The sequence below is a fragment of the Schistosoma haematobium genome, chromosome 3 (assembly GCF_000699445.3).
Source record: "Schistosoma haematobium chromosome 3, whole genome shotgun sequence".
Taxonomy (NCBI): Eukaryota; Metazoa; Platyhelminthes; class Trematoda; order Strigeidida; family Schistosomatidae; genus Schistosoma; species Schistosoma haematobium.
In genome coordinates, this window is record NC_067198.1 from 813,780 (window position 1) to 830,160 (window position 16,381).

Here is a 16,381-nt window from a genome sequence, read left to right on the forward strand (position 1 = left end):
TGAAACGCACTTTGTCCTGAATTCCACTGCTAGCCACTATCCATCTTTGCTTAAAATTGACATCAGTTTAGTTACATAATAATTACTTCATTTAAAGCTATCATAGTATCATTTGAAATACCATTTTAATGAAAGAATCATTATTCATTATTCATCATTAAGAGATATTTATCTAAACTATATTCAATTCATAAATTTATGACAGATTTCATTAAAACTTCAATCGATACCGACTAATAAAGTATTCAAGAGTAAAGAATGTGATGTAATCTTTAAACTGTGTCATATTACATCAATTTCAAATGATAGTTTATTAGTATCAGAAGGGGTTTTGTGAGTATTATAGTAGTTTTTTTAATAGTTTGAGATCATGAGTTAATTTAATCTAGACCATCGTGGAAAACCTGAAAGCATTGGACAATCGTTTCGTTCTATTGTGAAACTCCTCAGCAGTACGAATCCATGATCCAACCTCGCGAGATTCGAACCCATGACTTATCGATTTTCCGCAAGAGATGTTTGGTCGTGGAGCTTTCATCGTTTTTTTCTGAACGACATCATCAACACAAACCTGAATTAGTGTTACCTCGATTGAGTAATATATAAAAGAAAGATTGCATATAAGCATATGATACAGGAAGAAAGAATTAATTCGTAGAAAGAAAGATATGAATCGATTCTAATCTCTTAGTTTAAAGGAAAACAAAGAGTGTATATACCGATGCCATTGTGATCGATTCTAAGCCATGTCACACAGAATCTACAACCATTAGTTACGATGGTCACGCGGACCTCAACCAAGTAGTCCACATCAACCAACATGGCTCAGACTAGAAGTTAGTAACCTTATAGACTGATGCCACGTTCTGGTTTGGCTTCTTTTAACTTTCATTTCAATAACCTAGTACAAAATGATTATTAGACGTAGTGAACCATCATGTTCATTAGTAGCATTTGTAAATAATGTTGTCAGTAAATCAATAAATTGCTTTATTTACATACAAATTGGTGAACTTTCATTTGGTACATTTGACCGGATGTATTTTTGTATGTCTACATTTAAGAAATAAACAACTCTATTTTGGTTTATTTTTCTCACTAAAATTTAATTTAGAATATAATTTCCATGTTAATTAGGTTGAAAATAAGTAACAGAACAATTTCAGGTTATTGAAATCATGAACCAATCAGTGTAAGACCACCATTGAAAACCTAGAAGCATGAGAAGGCCGTTTATTTCTAGTATGGGACTCCTCTTCAGTAAGCAACCACGATTCCCCAAGCGAAATTTGAGACCAGGACCTTCGATCTCTCGTGAGGCTTAACCTCTCAACAACTAAGCCAGTATTCAACGGTGTTAATGTCTAGCTTCAACCATTCCACGATGTTACGCTACCATCTTCCATTGTCTTAGGTGGGTAACTGCCTCACATCCAACACGGTTGAACTCTACTGGTCATAGTTTCTCACTGGAACTCTGAGAATTACCTCTCGGAACTAGTTAAAGTTGAACATTAACAGCATTGGATGCCGACTCAGTGGTTCGGAGGTCAAGCGTTCGCGAATGACCGAAAGCCTTGCGACTGAGATCCGTGTGAGGGGTCATGGATGCGCACTGCTGAGGAGTCCCACGATAGGACGGAACGGCTATCCAGCGCATCCAAGTTTCCCATAGTGGTCCATTTAATCTCACAATAGTGCACGCAGTGTCGAGTCACCTAGACTGGTGACCATATTGTATCATGGTCGATAGCATTCGATCTGCACTAATAAAAACTTGACACACATAACATTGGTCACCACCCAATGATCAATCAATTGTGTTTCTATATTAGTCTAGCTTCAACTGATTCGTGATCTCAACCATTGAAATTATTATAATATCAATAAAACCCCTTCTGATATTGATTTTATTAAGTGACCATATAAAAGTCAGAATCTACAATAATCATCATAAATCAATAAAGTAATGCAACTAATCTTTATAATCCAATCATCAACTTGTAACGAACATAGTTTCCCTATCAATTCTATATAAGATTTAACATAAATTTGTTGAGTCGGCTTCCGGAGAACTTCAACGGAGCCTCCAGAGGCCCAAAAGGAGCCGAAGGGACCTAGCCAATCAGAGTATGATGGAACGTTCTGGAGTTCTACGTGGCGTGCTACTATTGGTCGGTAGAATAATATGTCGTTAACGGATTGGCTGAAATATGATGTTGATTTAACAGACGCCAACATCTATAAATCCCCTTGATTTTCTGTACAAGAATAAACCTTGGGATAAAGTATTTTCTCTCATACTTGTGTCTTCTCTCTGGTGTTCAAGTCGCTGTGTAGTTCTAGACTGCGGGTTACGGGAAATAGCTTAGGAAACTAAATATAGCGTTCAATCGACAGGACTTATCAAAATTATAATCAGTCATATATCTACATTCATGATTACAAACACTAATCGATTAAACCATATCACTTCATATGAAAACATCAAAATGAATAAAAATGAAAGTTAGTTAGAATGAAAAAACAAAAAAGGGTGGATTGAATGAAATGAATGCCAAAAATGTTTTAAGAATTGTTGCCAACTGTCCTTCTTCTTTTTTTTTATCAGAAAGGGTTTTTTGTGTATGGATATTATAGTAGTAGTTTCAATAGTTGAGTTCATGAGTTAATTAAAGCTAGATCATCATGAAAAACCTGAAAATATTGGACGGCCGTTTCGTTCTACTGTAGGACTCTTCAGCAATATGCATTCATGATCCTAACCCGTGGGATTTGAACTCAGGATTTATCGGTCTCACGTGCAAACGTTTAACCTTTAGACCATTGATCCGGTATCCAATGATGTTAATGTATAACTTCAACTAATCCACGAAATTGATCCACACGTCCACCATTGTCTTCAGATTATTTATCCTCAATAACAACTACTTATAGGGATTATGTTAAAATATAAGCAGAAATGAAAGATTATATGTTATATTGGGAACTTCGTTTCTTTCTTTAAAAAAATCCTGATTGATTCCAATAAGTGATACGCTTTTGATTGAATATAGGACAATCAAATGAGAGTTTTAATTCATTAATACACATTCCTATACTCAATTGGATCGATCATGTTAGTAACTTATCTGTTCAACTACCTTAGTTAATTCGGTCATTTTGGTATCAACTGTGAGGAACTGTTTAAGGTAGGATTTGTGTGAGACAATTGTTTCATCTCAATATGATAATCCTCAGAAGTTCAGACCAGCAACTTGGTCAGAATTCCAATCCCTTAACCAAATAGTCAACTAAATCGTCATTATAGATTAATAGTGATGATTTGATTGACTTGAAGCTAATTTTCACCAGCACAAAACCTAAGTCCAAGGTTTCCTGCCTACTTTTTTAAGATTAATTAATATCCATGAGAACTATTTGCTGTGCTTAGATTTCACAGTTGAAATGATGTCCTGGAATTGTTGTTCATATCTTTCACAGAATTACACAATCACAAAAATGCCTGAACGTATATTTGTTAGTGTTTGTATTATTCTGCTGTCGATAGTTAAAACTGAGCTTTGATCAGTCCCTGTTGTCATATTCGCATCCTGGTCGAGACCGATAGATTCTGGGTTCGAATCTCGCGAGGTGGGATCGTGGATGCGCACTTCTGAGGATTCCCATACTAGGACGAAACGGCCGTCTAGTGCTTCCAGGTTTTTCATGGTAGTCTAGATTCAATTGAATCATGAATTCAATTTTTACATTTTTAGGTAACTTTAGTATGTAGCTAACAATGGAATTCAGAACTCGTGTTTCGACCTATTTATAACTCATTGGATGGATTTACACCTATATCTTAGTGTTGATGTTCACATAATGATCTAAATTCCAGAGCCTATCGTTTTCAATGTCGAGCTATTCTGGAAATAGATAGTCGATAGCTTAATTAAAATGTATTTAATCATTTGTTAAGGTTTGTATTTACACGAAGTTGATAATTCAGTGTGAGGATGGTCCACAGGTGAACTCGAGGAAGCTCTAAGATGCACCTGCGCCATTGTAAACGATTTTGAGCCATGTCATTCAGGATCTCTAGCCATCGGTTGTTATCATCTCGCGGTCCCCAACCAGGTAGTCTGTACCTACGCGGTATAATAAGAAACGAAGCTCTAGATATGACATTAAGTCTTCAATTGATCAATATTGGTATCCATTTGGATCATTCATGAATTGGCAATGATATTTCCTTGCAATTACAAACTATATGCAAATATGTTTTTTTATCAAGAAGTTGTAACCAGTAGAGTTTACACAACTTAATAGTGAGATAATAATCATTTTAAGAATTCAGTAATCCTCAGGTTATGTAGTCCGTCGGCTGAAGGAATACAATGTGAACCTTTTGTACTTGAATCTATTTATATCAGTTCATCAAGTTGATCAATAAACTTTGAATGTGTTGAGTTCAATTGTGTGTTATCTCTGCAACTATTTACTTATGATTTATATCTAATCTATAATCTCCTACTATATAATCTTTCTTTTTAATAGGCTATTCCTATCAATGAAGATGATTTAACTCTTGTACATGATAAATGGTATATAGAGAAAATCAAACAATCATGTCATATGTCCAATCGTGAATTATATTCATTATCCGGAGAATATGACGGAGTATTCTTTAATCGGGTATGTTTGAGCTTAAGACTATTAGACATTTTACATTATGATCTTTTGAATTGTGTTCTGCTATGAATGCTGTTGTCCGAATTCTAATACTGATACATGACTTGCCACACACCTACCCCCGAAATGTCTACCTGAGCATGAACTCAATGGTGGACGGAGAAGTATGTTAGGTGACCGAATATTATGCACAAATTTATATATATAACTCAACCAACCAGATCGATCATCACTCCACACTGACCTACACAAACACACGCCTCACCTCAGTCTACCGAGGACACAATCAACCTCGTCTGTGCTGCATCACACACACTAATCCAAACTACACTTCGTCATACACATCTCCCTAATCACTCAAACATACACATTCACTCTATACATCCACATGTACACCGTTCATTCACACCACGTTACAAATCATCATGTCGGTACACACATCACTCAACATGAACAACCAACACAACTGTGTCCACCATCAACACAATCCAAATTCGATTCAATCATTCATCAATCCACGAACACACAAACACACAAGCACACACATATATATATATATATATATACACTCACACACTCAAAACCATCATACACAACTATGCCACATACTGAATCACATCTACTCCATACAGAAACAACTCCACTCATACTACACTACAACCATCTGTCCCACACCAATCTCTCTTCAACGACTACACTCATGCGAACGATCATCGTCAGAACAATCCACACTGACCATCATAGACACAGGCACAAACAAGTATTCATTGTCAGAATCAGTTCAGCATCACTGTTGTACACAGTCTCAGTGTTTTACAAGCGAACACCGAGTCAATCAGTGGTGTGTCGCACTCTTAATCAATCATTCACTCCTTCGGGCTATCACGCATTCATTGATGCATTAACTCACTCACTCACACACTCATTGAGATATTCAATGGACCACTCGTTGACGTGCCTTTAGAGGTAACACTTTCCTCATCTGACTTTCCACGGGTCGAAATTCTACCGAGAGATTCACTAGTTGACTTAGAATATGCCGATGGCATAGTTCTATTTGGTGAAGACGCTGGCAAAATGCAGAGTCTTCTGACCACTCTAAGCAACAATGCAAGCATTTTCGGGATGCGGTCCTCCCCCTCGAAATGCAAAGTGTTGCTTCCCGATTGGGTTGAATCGACAACCAAACTAATGATAGGGGGTGAAGTAGTTGAGTGTGTCGACCGCTTCACTTATCTTGGAAGTCTCATCAGCCCTTGTGGTCTGGTGTGTGACGAAATCTCAGAACGGATACAGAAGGCTCGACTAGCTTTTGCCAACTTGCGTCATTTATGGCGTAGGCGAGATATCCGTCTATCAACTGAAGGACGTGTTTACTGCGCAACAGTTCGCTCCGTCCTAATTTATGGCAGTGAATCATGGCCGGTAAGAGTAGAGGATATTCGTAGGTTACTAGTTTTCGATCATAGGTGTCTTCGAAACATTGCTCGTATATCCTGGGACCATCGAGTAAGTAATGCAGTTGTTAAAAAACAAGTACTAGGTGAGGATGGCAAATCAATTGATGAAGTGGTGAGACTACATCGGCTGAGATGTCTGGGACACGTGTTACGTATGTCCAACCACGGACTGCCTCGATGTGCGATGTTTTGTTGTATAGGAGTAGATTGGAAGAAAGCTAGAGGCGGCCAGACCAAAACATGGCACAAGTCCATGAAGTCACTGACAAGTAGACTGAGTCATATCGGTAGGTGTAGACTACCTGGTTGGGGACCGCGAGATGATAGCAACCGATGGTTAGAGACCTTGAATGACATGACTCAAAATCGTTTGTAATAGTGTCCGCAGGTGCATACACTGTTTGTGTTCTCCCAAATTCTAATATTCTGAGTTCTTCGTGTTCCTTTATTCTTTTCTCTTTCCAAATTTATTTCACTGGATTATACTCCTTGAATAATACGTTCAAACCCTAATATTTCCGATGACTGCTTATACTCTTACTACCTTTACCACTACGGGATTTGAATCGACAACTGCATCTCTGTGGTAATGTGGTACGGCAACTTGGACTGATGCACGTACGTACGAAGTTCCACGTTGTTACTGACTGACTGTGTGTTCGTCTGACCACCTCAAGGGTATTGAACCGGACTCGGTCTAGTAGATGAAGGCACAGGACGTTTTATGGACGATCGTTATGATGTGACATAACGGATGGGCAATAGTGGAGTGTGATGTAGTGGTTAGGCAGGGTACTGGTTTTCCAGAAGATGCGGACGAACACCTCGCACACAAACTCATCAATTCACACTTCTGTCACATACAATCAACACACATATATATCTTACACAACTTATATAACGGGAATGTTTTTGAATGTCCACTTAAAATTTAAATGTCCCTTGGTATTGTACTCTTTCTTTTGTATGTTACTCTGCAAGACTGTTGAAAGTAAGCAATATAAGGAAGTTTCATGGGTCTATAGGTTATTAACCCTTCAATTTGAAATGACACAAATTGTAGAGAGATTGGAAATTAGATAAAGCTAAATAACTCTTTGATCTTATATCAATACTTATCAAAAGCATGAATTCATCATCACGTACACCATTGAATCCCGGAGTTTTCAGATCAGTTCATGAAACTATTTCAAATAACAAAACACAATTATTTTTTCATGAAAATTCGCACGAAAAATTTTCTAACAGTATTGTGGATATTATAGTAATGTAATGATTGAAATCATGAGTCAATTGAAGCTAGACCTCCATGGAAAACCTGGAAGCACTAGATGGCCGTTTTGTCCTATTGTGGAACGACCGTCCAGTGCTTCCAGGTTTTCCATGGGGGGTTAGCTTCAACTGACTCATGAATTCAGCTAATAAATTACTATAATATCCATTAACACCCCTCTCTGATTGTCATCATCATATGCTCACTAGTGACTGCCTTCAAGATGTTACATCCTGAGGTCCTAGTGAGAATCAGTAACCAGTGAAGTTCAATTGTGTCTGTTGTGAGATAGTAACCCGCTGAAGACAATGGTGGACATGTGGTTTAATTTCGTGGATTAGTCGAAGTTAGACATTAACACCGTTGGATACCGGCAATTTTAATGGTCTAGAGGTTAGGTGTGCGCATGCGAGATCGATAGGTCCTATTTTCAAATCTCGTGATGCATTATCATGGATGTGCACTGCTGAGAAGTCTCATAGTACGACGAAATAGTCATCCAGTACTTCAAGGTTTTCCATGGTAATCTAACTTCAATTGACTCATGAATTCAACTATTAAACATAACTTATTTTACATGTTACACATCCTATTCATCATTCATTATTTACAATCTACTCATGACATGACTATATCATATTGATTTTTGTTTATTAAATAAACATGTAAATTGTTCTAAAATCAATAAATCACTCATATGATACTATTTGACATTGAATGTAAGTTCACTTACAACAATGATGCTTTAAATCTATTTCATAATGAATATGTGTGCCAAAAAAGAGCACATGAGAATGACAATAGTCGAGATCATGAGTCAATTGAAGCTAGACCATCATAGAAAATCTGGAAGGATTGGACAGCTATTTTCTCTTAGTATGTGACTCGTCAGAAGTGCACAGCCACGATCTCACCTCACGAGATTCGAAGCCAGGACCTATCGGTCTGGCGTGTGAACGTTTGTTTGAAAAATATTCATAGTGAGACTATCATTTATTGACGAATCAAACAGATTTAGGCATGAAAATCATTCATCCATTTGGATAAATAGAGTTTTGGTACTTTAGCCTGATGTCACTTCCTGATAATAATATTAAAATACTGTGAAACTAATTCCTAACCTTAATCATCAATTGTGAATCATGATCCTTACTCCTCAAATTGTTTTATAACCTTCATTTAATCCTAGTAAGTAGGTAAACACTTAAAGTGAGTTTGCTGTCGCTCAAAGCTCATCCATAAATTATAGTCTCACCGAATGTTCATTAGTCTTACAGTAAAGAACATAATAAGACTTCAATGATATTATCCATTTAGGTACTCCGACTAATAAAAGTTTCTAATGAAAAGTTAAACATTTATTCAATAGCTGGAAGAAACCTTTGAAGAAACTTTTGAAATTGGTCTTCCCTCTTTTTGTAATTGATATTCACGATCGGCATTTATTCTATTTATTTAAACATATATATTGGTACAAAGGGGCACCGAATACATATGCACCACACATGTCATTTGATTTGTATGTGGGCTGCGATACTGCCCGGGTGCCCAAACCGAAGCACGTGGTTTTCTTAAAGGGTCATGTTCGGAGCCTTTAACCTGAAGATCTGATTCACAAGGCAGTGGAGCAACATCAGGTGATTCAGTCCCATGGTAACTAGTGACCGATAGTTGGTTCATACGCCATTTATTGCCTTAGGATCCTGGAGCTCATGTTTGGTATCAGGGTTTCCCAATTCTCCTAGGTGGACTCACCGTGTCCGCCGACCTAGTTAAAGCTCCTGATATTCGATTTTGTAAACCACAGTAATAACTCGAGAAGACAGTGGATAGGACATCGCTGACAGTGGTCATGTGAGAGAATTTGAAGAGGGAGAACTAACTCTCCCCACCCTCGGCTGTACCAGGGTATTCGGGGTCTAAATGTTTATTCAATAGCTGGAAGAAACCTATAAAAACTTTTGAAATTAGTCTCCACTCTTTTTATAGTTGATATTTACAATTCGTAAGGGGATAATATTTACAGTTTTAAATAAGTTTCAATTAATGATGATAATAATATCGATTTATAGTAGAGTTATGTAGGATTTTCTCTATTTCTTCCTTCTAGTGTATATATATATGTTGTATCTATGTTATAAGACACATAGTAACCGACAAAATATATTCATCTATTTACTTTTAATATCGATTTAAATAAGATTGTGTAATAGTTGGATATAACAGAACATAGAGTCAGAAGAAAAACTTGATTAATCAATAACTTATAATGAGAAACCAATCAGAAATAAAGTGTCATGGATGGCATAAAACACAACTGATTTATTGAATTCATACAACTGATCTCAAATCTCATGTATATTCACTTATTTTTAGAAGGATTATTGGTATATCTTAATAACATCTTCACATTAAGGCAATAACGAGGCATACACACAGCAGGCACATATGCCAATAACAGACTGATCAATTTCAGCCCTAAAACATCAATGGGATCTTTACATTCTTTTTTCAAAAAAGGTTCTTGATCTTATTCATATGAGTCTTCAATGAATAAATATCAGTATAAAGTTGTTGAGTCTGATTAGAATCATAAACCAACCAATGTTAGATCACCATTGAAAATCTGAAAACGTTGGATGGATGTCTTGTTTTAGTATAAGCGTATGCACGATCACGCACGTAGTATCCGAAACCCAGGACCTTCGATCTCGTGTGCGAATGCCTAACGTCGAAACTATTGAGTCCGTGTCCAATGGTGTTAATGATTAACTTTAATCAATCCACGATATTGTGTGACCATCACCCATTGTCTTCAGTGGTTAACTGCCTCAAGCTCAGCACGGTTGAGCTCCACTGGTCATGGCTTCTCACTATAACTCTGGAAGCTAGTCGCTAGTGAACATATGATAACTATCACTACAGCATTGTGGATTTCAATAATTAACAAAATTATAGGATGACATTTAACACATAAGCTACCGCAAACATGCCTCTTACTAGACTCATCTTCGTATTTCGTTTGCGAGGAATTATTCTTACTGACTCAGTTACTAGAGAAAGATTGTACTTCATTCCCTTTAAACGGGTCATTTTATTGTGCAATTTGCCCGATAAGTTGACTTTCATTAACCTTCAACTGATTTAGCTCCTAGCTTGAAGTTGACAAAATACCCACATCTCCCTGTCCCAAAGAAACGACTTTCATCGGTATAAGCCCTTCAGATGTGTACTAATTTCATGATCGACGGTTTTCAACACACCCTTCTAAGGAAAGTAATATTTTTACAACACTTAGTTATTCATAGGGCACACCATGCAGACACCCTAGTACATTTGGTAATACGAATTGGGACTCAGATACGAGATCTACTGTCACTGCTCACGTTATCAGGAAGTGGACAACTAAGCCTTACACAGACCAAAGTGGATCGATTGCGCTCACACCACCCAATGGAACAAAGCTAATGCGACACCCGGCGCTAACAATCACTCACCGTTGAGCCCAGGCACTTTTGATCCTATGGACGACCGACAACTGCAATCAGCAACTAAGAACGAACCTGACCTCAGATACATACAACAGCGCTACCGCAAGTCTACACGGCGTCTCCAGTCGCCCAACCGGACTCTCAACACGAAGTGGATAGTTACTTTGCCCCATAATGACACAGGAAGAAATTAAGCCGAAAAATGGTGATTTATTGAAAGGAATAAGCAGAACAACTAGTAGAGTATTGCTTTATGCATCTTCAAGTTCCTCTTCGAATTCACCTTCTTCTTCGGCGGTTGCATCTTGATATTGTTGATACTCGCTTACCAGATCGTTCATATTAGATTCTGCCTCGGTAAACTCCATCTCATCCATACCTTCACCGGTGTACCAATGCAAGAAAGCCTTTCGGCGGAACATAGCCGTGAACTGTTCAGAAACACGCTTAAACAGCTCCTGGATGGCAGTGCTATTGCCGATAAATGTCACTGACATTTTCAGTCCACGGGGTGGAATATCGCAGACGGCAGTCTTGACGTTGTTAGGGATCCAGTCAACAAAGTAACTGGAATTCTTGTTCTGAACATTCAACATTTGCTCGTCGACTTCCTTCATAGACATACGGCCACGGAAAATAGCCGCGACTGTCAAATAACGCCCATGGCGCGGATCACAAGCAGCCATCATGTTCTTCGCATCAAACATTTGTTGCGTTAACTCAGGAACAGTTAGTGAACGATATTGCTGGCTACCACGGCTAGTAAGTGGTGCGAAGCCAGGCATGAAGAAGTGCAAGCGTGGGAAGGGGACCATATTGACAGCCAGTTTTCGAAGATCGGCGTTTAACTGTCCAGGAAATCTGAGACAAGTTGTGACCCCAGACATTGTCGCGCTGACCAGGTGATTCAAGTCACCGTATGTAGGAGTTGTCAGTTTCAATGTTCGGAAGCAGATGTCATAAAGCGCCTCATTATCAATGCAATATGTTTCATCAGTATTTTCAACCAGTTGGTGTACAGACAACGTCGCGTTGTACGGCTCAACAACAGTATCCGATACCTAGAAATCAAATTCAAAAGACCTGTTATAAATTTCAAGATATGTACGCACATAGGCACTCTTCGGACTAATACTTATTATAAAAGTTAATCATTTGAAGCTGCCATCCAAGCGCAATATGGATAGGACCAATCTCAGATGTCCCAGGAACACAAAACTGGTGCATGGCAAAAATGAAGCGAGGTTACGCTGACGAAACTTAACAGGTCCTGACACTCGATGAGCGACAGGACTTTGTGAAACAAAATGTTCCATTCGTAAATTAAGACTACAGATTCTTGTAGGAAGATTTTAGTTGAGATAGTTATTTGGATAATCAAAATTATATAACCACTCACTTTTGGTGAAGGAACGACCGAAAATGTATTCATAATCCGATCAGGGTACTCCTCACGAATCTTCGAGATCAACAGCGTCCCCATACCTGAACCTGTACCACCACCGAGCGAATGGGTTAATTGGAATCCTTGAAGGCAATCACAAGATTCTGCTTCTTTTCTTACGACGTCTAAGACAGAATCTACAAGTTCTGCTCCTTCTGTGTAATGGCCTTTAGCCCAATTATTCCCAGCGCCACTTTGACCAAATACGAAATTATCAGGACGGAAAAGTTGACCGAAAGGTCCTGCACGAACACTATCCATGGTGCCTGGTTCTAAGTCCACTAAGATAGCTCTTGGAACATATTTGCCACCGGATGCTTCATTGTAGTAAACATTGATTCGCTCAAGTTGTAGATCTGAGTCACCATGATATGTTCCAGTCGGATCGATGCCATGCTCATCCGAAATAACTTCCCAGAACTATGAATGAAAAATAAGCGATGATAAGTGAGCAAATGTCAATTCATATTTATATGTTTGATATAGAAAACCAGTAATTTCACTTACTTTGGCACCAATTTGGTTACCACATTGACCAGCCTGTATATGAACTATCTCACGCATGTCGAAACAAAGAATAAGCGATATTAATGTTAACTTATGCCTGACTTTAAATATATATATATATAGCTAGGTAATCGATTCACTTGGACTGATAAACTAGATAAATGATTGGATGAAATTTAGCAAATTATTTTTCACTCACTTTCTATAAATTGATTGGTTAAATTAACTGTCTGCAAATGTGGGTGTTGGTGGTGTTGACGCATAGTTTATATTGCCACATGTAAACATTACTGTTACGTGATTGGTTAGTTAGTTTAACTGGGTAGTCAGTCTGATGATATTCGATTTATTGATTGGTTTATTGACTGAATATCCTCTTAATGTTGTTTTTCCCTTTATTCAACAACCCTTGTAATTATGAATAGGCAATAGGTCTGACCCTTAAAAAAAGCGATCAATATTATCTGACCTTTTTGATGTGGTTTTTGTTCTCTGAGCTGGATGGTTTAGTTGTCGAGCTTTCATCGTTCTACTGAACGACATCATCAGCACAACCAAACTATCCAGCTCAGAGAACAAAATACCATCAAAATCATCCACCTGAGTTACAAATCTCCACCATCTCGTTATCTGACTTCATTATGTTTGGAAGACGAAAAAACAATGAATTGAGATTTATGAACAAAACATGTCTAATTCATCTTTGTCTTGATTATAGGACGTTCTATTTGTACAAAGAAATACAATACTTCATGTGCATAAAACCATAAGTTCTATGTGAAGTTTGTGTTGATGATGTCGTTCAGAAGAACAATAAAATATTCCACAACCACACCATCCAGCTCAGAGAACACAACTCCATCAAAACTATAAGTACTTGTTATTCATTCCTTTAAGTAGATAGATAAAACGAAGTTGTTTTGACTCCATTCAGGTTAATAATACTTCCTAATGAGTATACGAGTATATTCATCTATGTAGGTCTGTACCGATTTTATTTGGTTTTAGTGTGATACTGGTTCTAAATTGACGTTGGGTGGCGATGGTGTCAACTAAATCCTAGTTTATACACTATATACTGTTCTGTATTCCAAGTGGATGTTAATAATGATAAGACTCAAACTGGCGTAAGTATACTAAACTGTATAATCACTTATCTTAGTGTGAACATAAGTATGTACATGAAAAAAAATGCCGTAACTAGCAGTACACTTCAAAAAAACGGTGTATTTCTCAGAACGTTTAGAAAAGCCTAATTTGTCAAAATTTGAACTGCCAATATTTCTGAGAAAAACATATTCAACAGATCTCCAAATTCTTTCCTCCAGAAGGTACCTCGACCTGTAAAGTATCGAGGATAAAGTGTTTTGTCTACCTCGATCTGAATTCATTAGTTCACGTACTCTTATGGAGCAGGTTTCATTTCCTTCACAAAATGTGTTCTTTCCAAACATTTATCCTAGTAATACTCTGTATAGGTATCCAAGGGGAATATACGAGACAGTAAACACTCTAATCTTTGAAAATATAGCCAACATTTGTTACATCACACGTTCAGGATTATCACTAAATTCTAAAGAACGCTTGAGTCAGTTATTTACTGGTGGATCTATAGTCATTCGAATCTGATCTCTGTGTACAAAAAAGAACATATCTGATTGTTTTCTTTCACCATAATCTTTACATCCATTCTAACTGGTGCTATATCAGTTATTCTCTTGTTCTTTAAGTATTTCATATTTAGTAAATGAACTATTATCTTCTATATTCCTTCTATAAACTACCATTACTTATTATCTTAAAAGATTATAAATACAGTTTTACAGCTTAAGTATATAGAGTTTATAGCGAGTTAGTTTCCTACGGGATGGGGTCTGTAAACCCATGCTCGACCCTTCTCCTTTATTCGGGCTTGAGGCCCCCAAATGCCCTGGTACGGCCTAGAGTAGGGAGAGTCCGCCCTCCCTCTCGAAATGGTCTCACACGGCCACGTGTATATAGCCTCTACCAGGGAAGTCTTACTGTCTTCTCGTGGCGGGGGTGCTGTATACGAAATTGAGAGGACGAAAAGCGAATATCAGGCGCTTTAACCGGGTTGGTGGACATAGAGAGCCCATCTAGGGGAGTTGGAAAACCCTGATTCCAAACCAAAGGTGCACATGGGCTCCAGTATCCTGCAGGAACAAATGGCCTATGAACCAATCGTTGATCACTGGCTACCATGGAACTGCATCTCCTTACGATGATCCACTGCCTTGTGGATCAGACCTTCAGGTCGAAGGCTCGGGGAGTGGCCCCCTAAGAAAACCACCTGCTTCGGTTTGGTCACCCGGGCAGTATCCCAGCCCTCACCCATATCAAATGAGATTTGTGTGGCACATATGTATTTGATGCCTCCTTGTACCAATACCTATGTGTTAAAATAAAAAGTCGGGCTTGAGACCGGCAGTAGCCCCAGAGGGGCTTCGGGCGGAGTTGCTTAAATATATGACATCGTCTAAGAGAAAATCTTCCTCGAACTATTGTCTTTACATTTTATGATGTAATAGACTTTCATAGGTTGAAATCATGAGTCAATTGAAGCTAGACCACCATGGAAAGCCTGGGAGCACTGGACGGCCGTCTCGTCCTAGTACGGGACTCCTCAGCAGTGCGCATCCACGAACCCGCACCCACACAGCGGGATTCGAACCCAGGACCTGCTGGCTTCGCGCGCGAGCACTTAACCATTAGACCACTGAGCCGGCGCCCAACGGTGTTAATGTCTAACTTCAACCAATCCACGGAGTTGCGCCACCATATACCATTGTCTTTAGTGAGCTGATATCTCACAACAGACCTGGTTGAACTCCACTGGTGACGGCTTCTCACTAGAACTCCAGGAGTATCTCCTGAAGTCAGTCACTAGTGAGCAGTTGATTATTATCAGAATGAGTTTTGTGGAGATTTTAGGATGCGCACTGCTGAGGAGTCCCATACTAGGACGAAACGGCCGTCCAGTGCTTCCAGGTTTTCCATGGTGGTCTAACTACAATTGACTCATGATTTCAACCAGTGAAATTTCCTAAAATCTCCACAAAACTCATTCTGGTGATAGCCTTTCTTTGATGTGCTTACAACAAGCTAATGAAATAGATCAAAGCATAACAACGCGCAGTGCAGATGGTTGGTAGTTCAACTCCATTTCTAGTCAGGCATTACTCAATATTCATAGGCAGACAAAATGAACTACAGACATGTGATGAGTCATGGGATATGGAGTGTACACACATATACGCTCATATAAAAACAGTCAAGATTGATAAGCGAATAATTAACAAGGTCAACAGATATGACTCAATTAGGATGAATAGATTAGGTTGTCCAAAAACTAGAATAAGATGTATGATGGGCTTAAAATAATGACTGATACTATACGTCTTCTCCTGAATTTGTTGTTGCGTGTGCGACTGAAGAGCCAGATCATCTGCGAAGTTTAGATTGTTCAGCTGAATCCTAGCTGTCCATTATATCCCATGCTTCCTCCCGATGA

The 16,381-nt window shown here is 38.4% G+C and overlaps 2 protein-coding genes across 2 annotated transcripts in view; one reads left to right on the forward strand and one right to left on the reverse strand.

The window, feature by feature from the left end:
• The window catches only part of HDAC6_1 (Histone deacetylase 6), a 198,782-nt gene that overhangs the window by 86,278 nt on the left and 96,123 nt on the right, over window positions 1–16,381 (forward strand). The window contains exon 4 of the mRNA XM_051212728.1: window positions 4,540–5,410. Within this exon, the coding sequence (XP_051068626.1) occupies window positions 4,540–4,743 (204 nt within the window). The 3' untranslated portion in view covers window positions 4,744–5,410. Of the gene's footprint in view, window positions 1–4,539 lie in introns of the transcript that reaches the window.
• On the reverse strand, window positions 11,089–14,790 carry TUB2_1 (Tubulin beta chain (Beta tubulin)). The gene is made up of 4 exons (XM_051212730.1): window positions 13,049–14,790; window positions 12,850–13,002; window positions 12,298–12,762; window positions 11,089–11,959 (listed from the first exon to the last, which is right to left on the reverse strand). Exons 2-4 carry the CDS (start codon window positions 12,904–12,906, stop codon window positions 11,150–11,152), a joined length of 1,332 nt encoding a protein of 443 aa, XP_051068628.1. The 5' UTR covers window positions 12,907–13,002; window positions 13,049–14,790; the 3' UTR covers window positions 11,089–11,149.